General features: G+C 43.5%; 1 protein-coding gene across 3 annotated transcripts in view; it reads right to left on the bottom strand.

Annotated features, from left to right (window-relative positions):
• The window catches only part of CDK12 (cyclin dependent kinase 12), a 72,610-nt gene that overhangs the window by 42,547 nt on the left and 14,657 nt on the right, over positions 1-15,406 (bottom strand). For all 3 annotated transcript variants that reach the window (XR_014709797.1, XM_084616097.1, XM_084616098.1), the window contains exons 4-12: positions 13,266-13,405; positions 11,380-11,550; positions 9,733-9,922; positions 8,364-8,420; positions 7,656-7,757; positions 5,327-5,404; positions 4,706-4,822; positions 3,857-3,988; positions 1,177-1,391 (exon numbers count right to left, since the gene is read on the bottom strand). Coding sequence is in view for 2 of the 3 variants with exons in the window: in XM_084616097.1 (XP_084472223.1) it covers positions 1,177-1,391; positions 3,857-3,988; positions 4,706-4,822; positions 5,327-5,404; positions 7,656-7,757; positions 8,364-8,420; positions 9,733-9,922; positions 11,380-11,550; positions 13,266-13,405 (1,202 nt within the window). In the remaining variant the exon portion in view is untranslated. The remainder of the gene's footprint in view (positions 1-1,176; positions 1,392-3,856; positions 3,989-4,705; positions 4,823-5,326; positions 5,405-7,655; positions 7,758-8,363; positions 8,421-9,732; positions 9,923-11,379; positions 11,551-13,265; positions 13,406-15,406) is intronic.

The following is a 15,406-nucleotide window of genomic DNA, read 5'->3' as shown; positions in this document are numbered from 1 at the left end:
AGCAGCGTAGGCATCCAATCAAAATGGGAGGGGAAATTGTACTGGGAAAAATGTAATTTCTCACGCTGGAATCTGGTCAGAGAGCATGTGGGACTGGGCCCTGTTAAGCATGTGTCAAAGTCTCATCTGAAATATGACACCACCAAGGGCACAGCCTCCCTTTGCACCAAGCTGGAGCACAGCATCTGACTCAGCGGCCGACTCAGAGGAAAGCGCCATTTGTTGCTGAATCACCAAGCTGTGAGTACACTGTCAGATAACCAGTAAGAAATTAGCCGGGGTATTTTATTTTATACTTTGTTCTTTTTTGCAAAACCGTCAGAAGCTTGAAAACAAGCTTCCGTTACTTGTCAGGCAAATAGCAAGCTGGGATTTCTGATTTTCCACGTCACTCGGCATGTTTTATTGTTCCCTCATTCACCCAACCCCATTCGTCTTCTTTCAGCCGCATGCTGCATCCCAACGCACAATCTCACTGGGGCATGGACTGTCTTCTTTGTCCTTTGTCTGTACAGCACCTAGAACAAAGGGGTCCTGACCTGACTGAGGTTCCTTGGTGCTTCCATAATACAGACAACAGATTTGTTTAGAAAACGTTGCATATGTCTATTTCCAGGAGTCAATATGGCTCCCTTGCGTTTACTTAATATTTAGACACCAGCATGAATAGATAGTGTAAGGTCCTGATCCTGCAAATGTTTACTACCAGGCATAATATTTACTACAATGATTAATGGGCAAAAATCCATTGATCCCAGCAGAGAATTTGGACTTTGCCTACAAGATATTCCCAGCTCCTCCTACTCTGAAAGTTAGTCATTATAATGCAACACACAATTAGGTCAAAAACAGTTACAGAATAGAATTCTTAGGTCATCCAGTCCATCCGCCTGCCAGTGCACGATTGTTTCCTTCAGTATATTCTCAGATACTTTGCTGGTCTTAAGTGACTCACAAGATTCTCTTTCATGTTTGTTGTCATATAGGAATACATGCAAAGGAGCAGAGGGTGTATAATTGTATGTACTAGGCGCTCATTTCCTCTCTATGTAAAGTATACTCCAGCTGATTATAAATTCCACCAGGAGCCTTCAGAGACCGGCTGGAAACATTTGCAACTGACAAAGTTCCCACTGGAATAGACACAGGAAACTGTTGTGACAACATCAAACTGACCTATTGCATCTCCAGCACCAGGCTCTATCTTGAGCTGGACAGGCTGTGGGTGTGCCGGGCTGCTGCTGTTCTTCACAGCGTCTGTGCTCGTTACAGAGGTAGTTTCTTTCCGAGAAACTTTAGACGACGGAGGCTCCTCCACTGTTATCCCACTTTGCCGCTGTCGTCGGCGTTTCTTGCTCCACAGCTCATGGCAATCCTGCCAGTGAGGGAGGCTGGAAGAGGACAAAACTTGATGAGAGAAGAAACATAGGAAAAGCGATGAGAAGTCCTGAGTTAAACCTTGCATGGGCTGGGGAAGTTCTCAGTAACACAAAGGGATCACTGAGACATTGTTCTGATGGCAGCAACATTACCAAACAAGGAGGGGTTTGTGTCCTACAGTGATGAAGGAGACATTACTGTGCTCACACCGCTTAAACTGTACAGGGATCTTAATTAAGTCAGGGCTAGATTAGCTTTGAGGCACGTAGCTCCTAGTTAGGACTCAATAAAAGGGTAACTGGGTGAAATTCTATGGCCTGGGACAGACAGAAGACTCAGATTAGATGATCTAATATAGGGGTTCTCAAACTTTATTGCACTGTGATCCCCTTCTGACAACAAAAATTACTACATGACCCCAGGAAGGGGGACTGAAGCCTACACCCACCCAAGCCCCACTGCCCCAAATGGGCGGGAGGGCGCGCATCAAAGCCAAAGCCAAAGCCAAAGCCTGGGCGGTGGGGCTTCCACTTCAACCCTGGGCAGTAGGGGGTCAGACTTTGGCCCCGTGTGGTGGCGTTCGGGCTTTGGCCCTGAGCCCCAGCAAGTCTAACGCCAGCCCTGATAACCCCATTAAAAAGGGGTTCATGACCCACAGTTTGAGAACCGCTGATCTAATGGTCCTGTAAGGATAAGGCCTTTTCCTGTAGCCATATTATAAGACCTAAGGTCTTTGTCTGCAGCCATATTAAGAGCAGCAGCCATTAGCTTAGAAGCAGGAAGTCATCCTCACATTCCATCTCAATTACATTAAAACAATGTCATCTCAGGCTGTTAGGAAGGAATCCTGTCCTAATGGCACCTACTATAACCAGATAAACGGATTTTAAGATGGTTAAAGAAAACTTAGTTTGACAGCATCCTGTCGGTCAAGAAATCGCTTATCAATAGTTGTGAAATCCTCATTTCTTTATTGTTTTGTCATTATGGTCCCCACTTCTCTATTGTTTGTCTGTATGATCTCTGTCTTGTTCATTGATTGTTTCTGTCTGTTACATAATTAATTTTACTAGGTGTAAATTAATTAAGGTGGCGGGATGATTAGGTTAGAGAATTTTGTTACAGTATGTTAGGTTTGGTTAGTAAAATTTTAGTAAAATGATTGGGCTAAGTTAAGGCACAGCTAAGCAGGACTCAAGTTTCACTATATAAACTGGGGTCCAAAAGAAAGTTCTTTGGGAACCAACTCCAGGACACAGCCCCAAGATCAGAGCTCAACACTCTGCCAACCACACCGTGCAGAAGCTGGAGTCCTCCAGATGACCTGATCCTGTCTAGCCATCAGGCAAAGTTAATCTGTCTTACTGGGAGTGATGAGCATTGTATGTGTAGCGTGTGCATTCTGTTTTGGTGATTGTTAACAAACAGAGGGTAAGTAGGATATTACTGTGTAAGGCTCTTTCACTGGTAAAAGATCCTGTAAACTCACAAAAGATTAAGCCCTGAGTCCACAAGGAATGAGTGTTTGCTCTGAGCCCAGAGCCCACGGAGGGTAAAGTTAGGTGCCTTTTGCCTGGAGCCCTAGGAACTGGGAAAGGGTGGTGGTGCCTACATTAACCGGGTTATGCCTTGAACCCTAGGAACTAGGTAGGAAGTGGGTTCTCTAGAGTGTGCAAGTGATAGATAATTTTGTGCGGGTAACAGTCCCTTTTGGCCTTAAAAAAAAAAAAAAATCGAAAACCTCAATCTAGTTCACAGGCCCAGGAAAAACCCAGACTCCCATTTCACTGCCTTGCATATGTCTGGATTCCTCATTTGGAGCGTTAAGAGAGTTCAGTGCCTCGCTGAGACCTTTCAAACAATCCAAGTATGTTTATAGTTTTGGGTTTTGCTTGGGAACAGCCAGCTGCTCCAGCAGATTTCTAAACCCAAACCCATCAGGGCCTGGCCCTTCATGTGATGTGCTAAATTGCGAGACAAAGTGATGGTCTCATGACGGGGCTGCCCTTGGCAGCTCTAAAGGGGTCACAGGTATTTCAAAGCCCGTCATCCCTGCATACGGAGACACAAAGGAACAGGGTTTCACAATCAGTGTGCTCTGTGGGTGGAGCTGTGTGATGCTACTCAACAGCAAGCCTTCTAGCCAATTAATAAGCAGTATTAACGAACTCAAAAGGCCCAGCCAATCCTCCTTGGCAAAGAGGTTGGGGGTTTTTAATGATACTTTACTGTTCTATATCATCTTCCATCAGAGGATCTCAGAGCACTTTACAAGCATTACTAAAGTGAACTTCAGCCCCTGTGAGAGATAAGTGGTATCCCCATTTTACAGAGGGGAGAGGCAAAAGAGACACTAAGGTAAAGTGACTTGCCCACAGCCACACGGCTGGGGCAGAGCAGAGCAAAGAGCCTAGGAATCCTAGCTCAGGCCACCACTTTTGGCAAACTGCAGTGGGTGATGCCCATCAATACGTACTCTGGAGGAGCCATCTTGCCGAGGTCCACATCCTTAAGAAAATCGCTCTGCAAGGCCTGTTCTGCCGTGCAACGTTTGCTGGGGTCCAGCGTCAGCATGTGGTCCAGCAGATCAAGAGCAGCCGAAGGAACGCTGGGTGAAGATTATGGGGACCAGGTCAGAATTAAGAGGCTGTTCTAAAAGGAGAGGGCTCAGAAAATGGCTTGACCACTCCCCTTGAGACATGGGAAGACCCACTCAGTCCAAATTAATGTTGGAGTCGTACCGGCTCAAGCAAGGAACACACTCCAAAGTATCTGTGGCACAAAAAACAGACACTGGATTCATAATATTTTCAGTGTCACTTTAGCCATTAGTGACTTTAAATTCCTATTTGAAGCCACAAGGCAAATCACATGATTAAGGTCTTCCAGAGACCATGCACACCACTGTCCTTGGAGGCAGACAATTGCAGCTTTCTGGGATAGCTGGCCCCTTGGGCCTGGTTCTCATGAAGGGAGTCTTGACAGGCTGATGCTGCCCTGAAAGTTTCCTAGCCAGTGGATTTAAAGTGAGCGCTGCAAAGAGCTGTGGGTGGGGTTAGAAGGCAGCTCATTCTTGAGCAACAATCATGGGGTAGAAATTCAAAGAGGTGTTGATAGGCCACCTCCAGCTTTCCTGGGACAGGAAAGAGTCCCCCAGGAGGGCACAGTGAAATGGGAGAACTGTCCCTTCATCCCACCACCACCTGCCGTGCCACCTAAAGTAGAAGGCAGCCAGTGGACATTACAGTGCCATCACTAGCAAGCAGTTACAGAAGGTCACAAAGCCACAAAGACAGTCACTCATCTCCTCTCTTATCAAACTCACAAAGAGAACTCCTCCCGTAGGCGCCTTCGGTATTGCTTCTTCGGTTTCATAGTGTTGAAGTAGGGCAGCTTGATGACGTCTGGCCACACAGCTGGGCAGGGGCTCCCGCAGAGCCGGCTACAAGAGAACCGGGGAACAAGAACACAGTCAGCATGCGCAGCACAGACAGCAGGAGAAGAAGAAGAGCTGCCCAAGTGAAACAATTTCCTCTCTGAATCAGCTTAGCATACAGACAGCCCAGGTCTGAGGACACACTGAGGAGGATTAGACAAAAGCTCAGGTAAAAGCAGTATCAGAAAGACAGAGGCTTACCTTGGTTTTAAAACCATTTGACAGACAAGAGTTTTCAGTGCTGATCTCTATTTTTGCAGGAGTGATTTTTACACTCAAATACTTACACCCTCACTTCACTATTGGTGTAAATATGAATAGTGAGGCATCAACCTGGTTTGCAAGCACAAACACCTAGAGGCCTAACTACTTGTATCTGGAGTTACGGTCATTGCTGGTCTCACTTTGCAAACTGATTAGGGTTCGAGAACGGCTGTGACACCGAAGACTAAGTGCATGAGCAGGTTCCCCAGTACTACTACTCATAGACATGCGTGCACAATGCTTTACCTGATTAATTCAAGCTGAGCCAGTTCCAGATTGGCTTGAAAAATAGGCTTCTTTGTAAACAGCTCCCCGAGGATACAACTGGAAGAGGAAAACCGACAGGTCATGACAGCAGACACTGGGGACGATCATTTGACTAGTGTTGCATTTCTGGCTATAAGCAGCTTTGCCTGAGGGTTCATTTGCATCCGAGCTCAAAACTTGGAGCTGACCAACTAACCTGCGTGCGAAGAGTCAGCCATCACATGCATTTAGGGAGCAACACTTGCCAGTGGCCCTGTTAAGATGTCACACCTGCGACATATTAACTCTTCTCAGGCAAAGGGAAATGTAAACAGGATCATGAAGGCTTAGCTAGGCTAGTCTATAAGAAATTGCCAACAGTATTTCACCTGCCTTGAAAAAGATAAATTGAGTCTATTATACCTCCAGCTAGGAAAAAAATAGAGGAGGGAAGAGTTCAGTCTCCATTATCCATTCAATTCCCGGCCTCTGTGGTGAGCCTTCCGACAGGAGTACCAATTAGTGCCAAATATAGCAGTGGTCTGATGTGGGCACCTGGGCTAACAACTCTTTCTCTGTTGGACACTGAACAACAACTTGACTTCATAGTCACAGTTTTCAGAAGGGATCGGCACTCTCAGATTGGGGCCAAATTGTCAAGAGAGCTGAGTTCCCACTAAAAGGCCAACATAAGCAAGCAGATTTACAAAACAGAGCTCGGCCTGTCGTGTGCTGAGCTCAGCTGAAAATTCATCCGAAAGCATCACAAAGAAAGCTGCTGGGTGCTGAGCCCTTTGGAAAATCTGGCCCCACCTGTGGATCCTGCATTCTTGAAACTCAAGTTCTGAGATTCTTTAAAAATCTTGCTAAATTCACAGGCATCAAATTGCTCTGGTGGCTATATAAGGCCACTGGAAAGCCCTGAGTTCTCCAATTTGTGATCTTGTATGGATATTGCTCTCTTCTGAGAAATCTAAACTTCCTTTAGCTTCTCTGTTTAAATAAAGTTTCCTTGATTCCGAAGAACCTCCATCATGTCATCAATTCATTGATGCACTGAGTCAGCAAGCTGCACAAAATGAACAAAGAGCACCTGAGAAATGAACTTCCCTTGCGCACCTTAATGGGGCATTAACTTCAAGGCTTACTAGTTAAAATTTAAATAGTAATGACATCTAAGCAAGTGGTTTAGAACTAAACACAACGATGCCTCAGTCCCTGTAAAAAGCTAACTAGGTAAATTTTATGCTACTGTTCTTCAATACTAATGTACACTGGCCTTCCGACACGCGTTCAAATATTCCACACTCGCTCTTAAGAGTCCTTAATAAATGTTTCAGTTACTTGGGTGGTAAGGCACCCTTATTTTGGATCCAGTTTAAAAATATTTTAGACTCCGCCTCAAGTTTTTTCATAAAGATATTTACAAAGCTAATACAAATTTCACTGGGTTAACGTCAACTGTTATAGCTAGAGAGAAAACTCTGCTAAAGAGGCCTTTTCTCTACTCCTGTCCCCACTACAGCTCAGTCAGGGATTCACAGACATGGCATGGTCACAGTTTGTAGCACAGAATCGACTTAACCATGTTCTGTAACCATGCTAAATCCTTGGACAGGGTCTAATAATCACCAAACCTGTCATCTAGGTTTTGACTGCAGCACCTTTGTTTACCCGGTGTAGCAGAAGAATGAAATTCCACCTAGATCTCTTTGACCCCATGGAGATTTTGCCAGTTTAGAAAAAAATAAAATAAAATCTTCGGACTTGTAAACTGAGCTAGTTTGACGTAGAAGTCAACGAGAGAGAATATACAAATTCTACAAAGGTCCTTTGTGCAGAATATTAACTGCATTGGATTTGGAATTTACCCAAAGTTTGCTAACTAAGCATGGCTGAAACTATACCAGGGATGAAGGAAGTGAAAAGAAAGAGGCATTACTTTAGTAGGTGGGCTACGTATAGTAATGGTAGTGGTCTTACATATGTCAAAAAAAGAAAGTCATTATAACCAGGAATTAAGCCCTTTACAGGGAAAGATACAGCTATGAATTTTTAGCAGACCATCCCCAAGTTTCCATTTAGACGAACCCTTGTGTTAAAAGTTTAATTAATGATAGTTCTGGAAAAGATACAAGGGTTTTCGGAACTTCTCAAATGTTGCAGAGACGCGATCAAGTGGAACCTACCTGTACGGTTACTATTGCACGACCAACAGATACAACACATTACACAAGGCTGTTCTGTCAGAACCTTTAGAACCACATTTGGACTCTTTCGGATTCTCACAGCTCAAACAAAATGCTACCGAATAAAACGAGGCACTTACCCACAGCTCCACACGTCTATGGCTGGTGTGTAACGCTCCTCGCCTAGCAGCAATTCTGGAGGTCGATACCATAATGTAATGACTTTATTGGTGTATGGACGGCTGGAAGGTAAGATGACAGACTTACATTTGTACAGTTCTTTTCACGTCAGTGGATCCCAAAATGCTTTAAGAACCATGGCCTTCGCTTTCAAACACAGGGGCCTAGAATTAGGCAGTTAAACAAGAGCAGCCTGGTTTTCAGAAGTGTGGGGGAGGGGGCACACAGTTCCTCTGTAAGTCAATGAGAGCTGTAGGTGGGCCACATGTCTGAAAATCAGGCCACTTCTTTAAGTGGCTAGCCTCAGAAATCCTTGCCGATACACCCACATACACAAATCACCTAACCCAGCACTGAAGTGCAGCTAACTCTAAACTGGAAGGTAGCTGAGGTTTAACAGCAACCCTGCTGAAAAGTTAAGGTAGGAAGTGAAAAATAATGGTACAAAAATTTGAAGAGCAGACTCATGGCAGTCAAGGAAGTGAAACTTCTGCACAGTCAGCTGGGTTTGTCTAAAGAAAGGCTATTAGACAGCTGGCATAGTATTACACATTTACTCTATAAAGGGGCTGCCGGCTAGCTTCCCAGGCTGACCGAGTACTGGGGCATCAGGAGACTCAGTGGTTCAATTCACATATGTTAGCAAATTCCCCCTTTGAGTGACTTACCTCTCTTCAGAGCTGTACAGTCGAGCAAGTCCAAAATCTGCAAGTTTGATCTGCCCACTGAAAAACACAAGCACAACTATGGGCATGAGTTACAGATGGGATCACTTGCTGAAATAGAAAGAAAGGTAACAGAAAGGACCAAGGACAACTGGTGTTTGGCAACTGCTCATGTTGGATATGCCTGTCTGATTTTTAACAGATCCTATGCTCTATGGAAGGATAGACATACAAGCATTCAATTTCACGACCATCACAAATGGGCATGTGGCTGCAGTGACTTGCAGTGTTACGATCAGATTCTATCAGTTTTAATTTGCCCTCACTGGCGTTCAGATGGCGACCTGAAGAATCCTAGAAAACTGTCTCCAATTTGTAACCTATCCCACTGCATCCAGCGACTTTAGCAGAAGACTACATAGGAAGTCATTCTGACACCTCTATGCCACTCCTAAAACTGGTCTCCAGGTGGTCAACAGTGAGGGACATTGGAGCTCACATCCAATACACTGCCACCACCACAATCCCAGCCTCTAAACAGCTAAGGAATTAAACTCTGACAGTGCAGAGCATGGGTGGCGTCTGCAGGCGATGGGAAGTGGGGAGGAACAGTCAGAAAAATCCAGAGACATTGAGAGAGAGGAAGACTCCTTTCCCACATTATTTATGCCAACAAAGGACTCAGTGGAGATGGTGCTGGAATAAACCCATTATATTCTCCCCCAGGGACTTTGAGACTTGAACCTAGCAGCAATAGCTGCAGGAATACTCCTTTGGGCTCTTTCACTGAACAAACACCTTATTTATTACAACTCAGCCTTCCCACAATGTTCTTTATGACATTTTGTTGCAGATGGTTTTCAGTAGCAAGGTTTAACCTTGTGATGCACCCGGAATGATCCATTCCAGGATGCCATTTCCTATTCAAAAGGCATATATGTTTCCTTTAACATAACCAAACAAGTCCCCTAAATACTAGTATTAAATAAGCAACATTTTTGTTGAAATGCTGTGGAGTCAGAAACTGCACCCAGACATGGTTTGCCATCCTTAAGAGACTGAGATAAGGAGCAGTAAGTTTGCCAGCAAAAGGTCTCTTCTGCAGAGGTTGCCGCCAACAGGAAGTTAAGCAGAAGGTTATTAGGCTCATTCACCTTTGGTTAAAGAAAACTCCTATTACAGATAGGGGACCTATTGCTTAATTAGAATATCTATCACTTCTGATGGAAACACACAGGAGACAGGACCACTACAGCAGATAAGATCCTTGTATTCTTTCCCATAATCTAAATGAATCAGTGAGCTATCATCTCACAGCTCAAATTAGCCAGTTTGATGAAATCATCATCTACCCTATCCAGTACCAAGTTACCTGTTGTTTAATAAGATGTTGGAACATTTAATGTCTCGATGAAGGAAGTTCTTTTTGTGACAATAATCCAGCCCCTCCATCAACTGTTTCATGAAAGACTTGATATGGTCCTCTGAGAAATGCACCAGGCCGGATTCTAGCAGCCCCATGAGGTCATGGTCCATGTATTCAAACACAAGGTAAAAGGCACCTGCCACAGAAACAAAGTTTAAGACAGGGGGTGAAAAGTAGAGTCAAAAGTTTCAATGTTTTTGGTTATGTAGAGGAATTGCTTCAAGATAAAGGCCAAGATTTAGAAAAAGGTGACTTGTGATTTTATATGCTCAGCTGCATACTTCTGAGGCAGGGGGTGAGGAGGGGAGGGGGTCTGATCTCCAGAGGGCAGGAGCTCAGCACTTTTCTTTTCATGGAAAGCGACAAAAGGCCAGAGTGGAAGCATTACCATAAGCTACCTATGGCATCAAGGACTTGAATCTGCTGGAAAAAGGGACTCTCCAAGTGCAACCTAAAAGGGCTGTGTTTTTAAAAGCACCATCAAACTTAGAAGTGAGACAGGATGGGAAACCTTCCATACCATTAACTGGCTCTTGAGACAGGCAACGTTATCCAGCATAATAAAGGGACTGCCCAGTGCTGGGGGAAAAATGCTACAGCTAAACCAGCAAAGGCAAACTCAGTTTTAAAGACTGATCATTCACAAACCTCCCAGGACAGAAACAAGTATACTTTACCCTTGGGACGCACTAAGTGTGCATCGGCTCTGTAAAGTGACAGGACTCTAAGATTGGTACCGTGGCATTCCACATTCATTGCCTCCCAATCACATTCATCTCAAGCATGCTTAGTTTACAAGAACAAATATATTTCTTCTAACAGACAGTTCTGCAAAGTCAACCTGGACCCTTGTACAGCACCACCATTATTAAAGGATCTGCAGCCCATTTTTACACCTATGAAAATCCACAGTCTTCAATAGGAACAGGGTTGCTCAGGTGTAACTGATTAAGATTTAAGCAACAATTCTGTTGTTGATGCACAAAGGACAGACTTCAGCTCACTCTCAGCTCACAAACTCCCCCCACACCTCCCATTTTAGACAGTCTGATACCCTGCAGAGCCAATGCAGCCAAGGGAGAAGACGCTGGAGTCTTCTCTTTAGAGCATCAGAGTAATTCATTATGTTGATACCAGTTTCCAAATGGCGTAACTATTGATCTCGGCCTCTAGCAGCTCATGAGCTAATGCTGCTATAAGACTGCCGCAAAGCTGGATACTTGGACTAGTATGAATGCTTGGAGTCTTGGGAACACTTCCAAGTAATGATTCTGTACCAGTGATCAGAAAACGCATGTTCTGTTGCAGGCAACCCACAAAAAGGATAATATCTGGTACCGAAGCAAAATCAGTAGCAGGCTGTGGAGATTTTGTTGCTGTGATCTGCAGTCATAAAATACATGTAGATTTTTTTTTTTTTTTAATCCAGATGCAGACACATAGCAACAGGCAATTCTAGAGTTTTCTCTAGCAAGAAACCCTATAATAAATCAGAACTGTATCAGATTTCTAGACCCACCCTTACACCAGGATAGTAAACAAGGTGCTGGAGACATTTCTGTTAGTTCAACCACACTATGCAGCTAGCAATACCTTTGTCCTTTTTGAAGTCCAGTGCATCTTGTTTGTCTGTAACAATTTCCTTCATGTTAACAACGCTGCGATGGATCAACTGCCGAAGGATTTTAATCTCGCGGATGGCCGTTATGGGGAAGCCTTCCTTCTCATTGTCCAATCGCACTTTCTTTAAAGCCACCAGTTCACCTGTCAAAACAAGTCAGTGTCAAAGTGTTTGTGGATAGATACTCCAAATGATAAACTCTTGATGCTGTCCAGCCTCTGGCCTGCCCAGGCCTTTGAGTTTGGTCTTTTTATGATTAGTTTTCATTAAGAAAACTGCTCATTCAGTCTTTAATTATGTTCTTAGCAAAGACCTTTCTAGGTTCCAGTTACATTGGTAATAGAAGAACATTGCAATCTGAAGACAGTTAGGGATGGGCAACTTTAAGGTAGTAGATGGCCACAAAAGCCACTAAAACCCTTTGGGCTGGGGCATATGTATGTTGGGTCCTGCCCCCAGAGGGTGTGACACAGTGTATGTGTGTCGGGTCCTGGCCTCCAGGGTGGGAGATGAAGAGTGAGTCCACCTGACAGCGACGGCTATTGTCCCAGAAGGTTAGGCCCAGCTACCTGATCCGGCCCACTGGTTCTCACCATGTGATGCCTTGCCCCACATGCTGCTAGATGCCTGCCCTAAGCTGGGCTGTGGCGGGCCAAATAAGATGATCTGGTGGGCCTGCTGCTGCCCATCCCTGCACGAAGACATTTTCCAAAAAAGTTACATGGCTCAATCTGAACTCTATCTTAAAGTATTTTTTTGCTTGCGAATACTATTTCACTAGTTCAACACAAAAGAGCTACTCAGTGAAGTGGTGGTTAGAACCAGACAGAGGGTATCAGAATTCCTGGTTTCTATTCCCAGCTCTGCAAACGGCTAACTATGTTACTTTCCCAAAGTCAGTTCAAACCATGTGGCGTGGTTTCTCAATCTGAAAAATGAGGACGCCACCTTCTTCACACAGGAATAGGGCTTGTGAGATTCAGTGTTTGTAAAGCATTTTGAGATCCTGAGATGAAAGACATCCTAGAAATGCAAGGTACATGACAATAGAGCTTCACTAATTTGCACTGACTGGGAGACAACACAAATTAGCAAGTGGACAGCACACTAAAGAGCAAGGATCCCACCATCGCAGAACGTGGTTTGTTCATTTAATCTGGAATTGATTTGTTATACTTTGTAATTCACTGGAAAACGCACTGTAGGACATTGGGTGAAACACTTCGTATTAAGCAAACTCACTATCTACAATGCTGTCTCATCTACTAAAACTTTGCTAAGTGGGGAGAGAACACCATCTATGTGCAAACTATAAAGTGCAGGATTAGCAAACTCTCCCATAGTATACCCACACAAAACCAGAAACATTGAGAGCAATAGATGCTACAATACTAAGCAGAGAAAGGTGAGTTAAGAACAGGATCACAGTTTTGTTTAACTTATTTGCTTTGGTCACTCTACGTTAGAGTCTTTGTTGTGCCAATGATCTCATCTGTGGCTTGAGAGACAGCAGCCATGAAAACAAATTTGTGGGTTTACAGGATGGAGTAACATTGTGGATGCACATGGGGAGATTTTCACAGGAACAAAAGAACAGTTAGGTGCCAACTTCCAAAGAAGGCCAATGGGGTTTGGGAAGCCTTGCTCCCTGAGAGTCCTCTGAAAGTCCACATTCCAAAGTCCATTACTGGTCATGGTGGTATTCCCCATTGAGTAGTAACAGCACTAAAACTGGAATGAGCTTTTAAGCAGGCTCACTGTGATAGCACCAAAAATAATTAAAAAGACATCCAAGAATCACTTAGGGAAATTCTTTCAATATTGCCTTATTCAGACTAAGGCTATATCTAACCTTTACCTGTATCCTTGTCCTTGGCTTTGTACACTTGCCCATATGTTCCCTCTCCAATAATCCCAATGATATCAAATTTATCCACGCAGCGCTTCCCCCAGTCGCTTTCTGTCTGTCTCCTCTCACCATAACGAGGACAACAGATTCTGAAAAAGGGAAGATTAGTTTTAAAATCCCGAACAATAGGACTTGATCATAACTGCTTTAAATGGAAGTGAATTTTTTAAATTTAAATCCTAAAAATTAATAGACTGGAGAGCAATTTGGTCATCTTACCTATCCAACTTGTAACACAGGATTGTTCCTCAGACTACAGTATACCTTAAATCTAGATAGTAATTACCAACAAGCAAAGGGATACCATCACTTCCTTGGGGGGGACTGTTCTGTAATCTAACAGATTGCAGAGTTAGGAATTTTATACGGTGTGCTAGATCAGTGTTTCTCAACCTTTTTGATACCAGGGACTGGCTTGCTGCGTCAGGGAGATTTCAGGGACTGGCGCCAGGCCAAAGACCGGTTATTGAGAAACATTGCGCTAGATGGAGGTGCATTTTCTTTACTCAATACAGCAGGCATCACTAGACAAACATTTATATCAACCCATCCCACACAACAATATTAAATATCATACTAAGAACAGGAAAAAACATAATAAGAACAGGAAAAAAATTAACTATCCAAGCAACAAATGCCATCTTTAATTTAAAATGGCAACTACTGTACTCATTGTTTCAACCTGCTCTAAAATGAGGCCTGTAACAGGCTATTTCCATGGTCGTTTTCATGACTAACTCTCATTAAGTGCTATTTTGTAAATTTTTACTCCAATAGTCTTTAGTGAATTACACTATATAGTCCTATACCTCCTACAGGCAGAGTAGCCAAATGGGACTTTTTTCTATGCCCATCATCCGGCAGTGTTATGCTATACCAGGTCCCTACACTTAAAGAACAGACCTAACAATTGTACAAGACCAAAGAGCATAATTTGAACTCCATCCAATGTCATCCCTTATTTCTCCACATACAATGATCTAAAATAGGGATCAAGGGTTATGATGTATCAAAACACACTACTAAAAGGTTCTCAGTATGTCTCACCATTCTTCAGTTAGCCTGTACCTCAAATAAATGGATTTGCCCTGTCTTATGAACAGAGAATGATACACAGGATTCTGCTAAAGATCTTGTTACATTGCTCTTAATGTGAGTGGGGTTTGGACAGAAGCCAATTGGTATTCTTTACTGTAACATAATTCTTTCATAATTTTAGATTTGTTAAGTATTTGGAAATGAACATAGGACATTTGATTATTATTTAGGACACAATGTAGCAAATATGCCTTGGGAAAGAAAATATAGAAGACGCTCCTAATTGTACAAAAGAGTTTATACTCTTGACGAATGCATAGTTCTCATTAGCGTTAAAGAAAGTCAAGTATGCCCACCGAGTGGAGAATAGATCACCAATACTTCACCAATGTCATGAGTGAAGGTATGTAGCCCCTTTTCCTGAACAACTGCTTCCTAGAAACACTGAAGATTCTACATCAGGTTGTTTGCCAGCCAGGTTTCTTTGGCTTCAGAAGGACAGGTCCTTTCCCAATTCAGCCACAATACTGTTTTCAAGGCAATTGTTAAATGAAAGTTTATGGGAATTTTCAAGGTGGACTAGGCTTATGGTGTACATGAAACACTCCAGTAATTCACACCATAGGAAGGATCATGTAATAGATTATAGAACAATGGGACCTTTCAGAACCTTGACAAAATAAAGTCTGAATTACAGGCAGGCATTGTGATGCAAATATGCTACATTTCACCTGCTCTTCCCCCCCCCCCCCCCCCATCTGTAGCCCTTCTAGTTTGTTAATATTCAAATGGATGGAGAAAGGACCCCATTCTCCTGCATGGACAAACACCCGTGTTTAGACTGACAGACAGAGCCTTAAACCTGTCAAATGTGAACTAGAAACCCAAAGGAGTCAATGCAGCGAATAAAAGAAAGCCAGCACAACAGGGGTTTAGTTTCTTTCGAACGTTTTGGGTTTTTTTTAGAACCACAGTATCATGATTCAAGCCTGTCTCAGGTCAAATGATTTCCAGAAAAAATTATGGGTTGTCCAGAAGAGAGGTAAGTTGGG

This window comes from Lepidochelys olivacea, assembly GCF_965140295.1.
Source record: "Lepidochelys olivacea isolate rLepOli2 genome assembly, chromosome: 27".
Classification (NCBI taxonomy): domain Eukaryota; kingdom Metazoa; phylum Chordata; order Testudines; family Cheloniidae; genus Lepidochelys; species Lepidochelys olivacea.
This window is presented reverse-complemented; position numbering and strand designations above follow the sequence as displayed.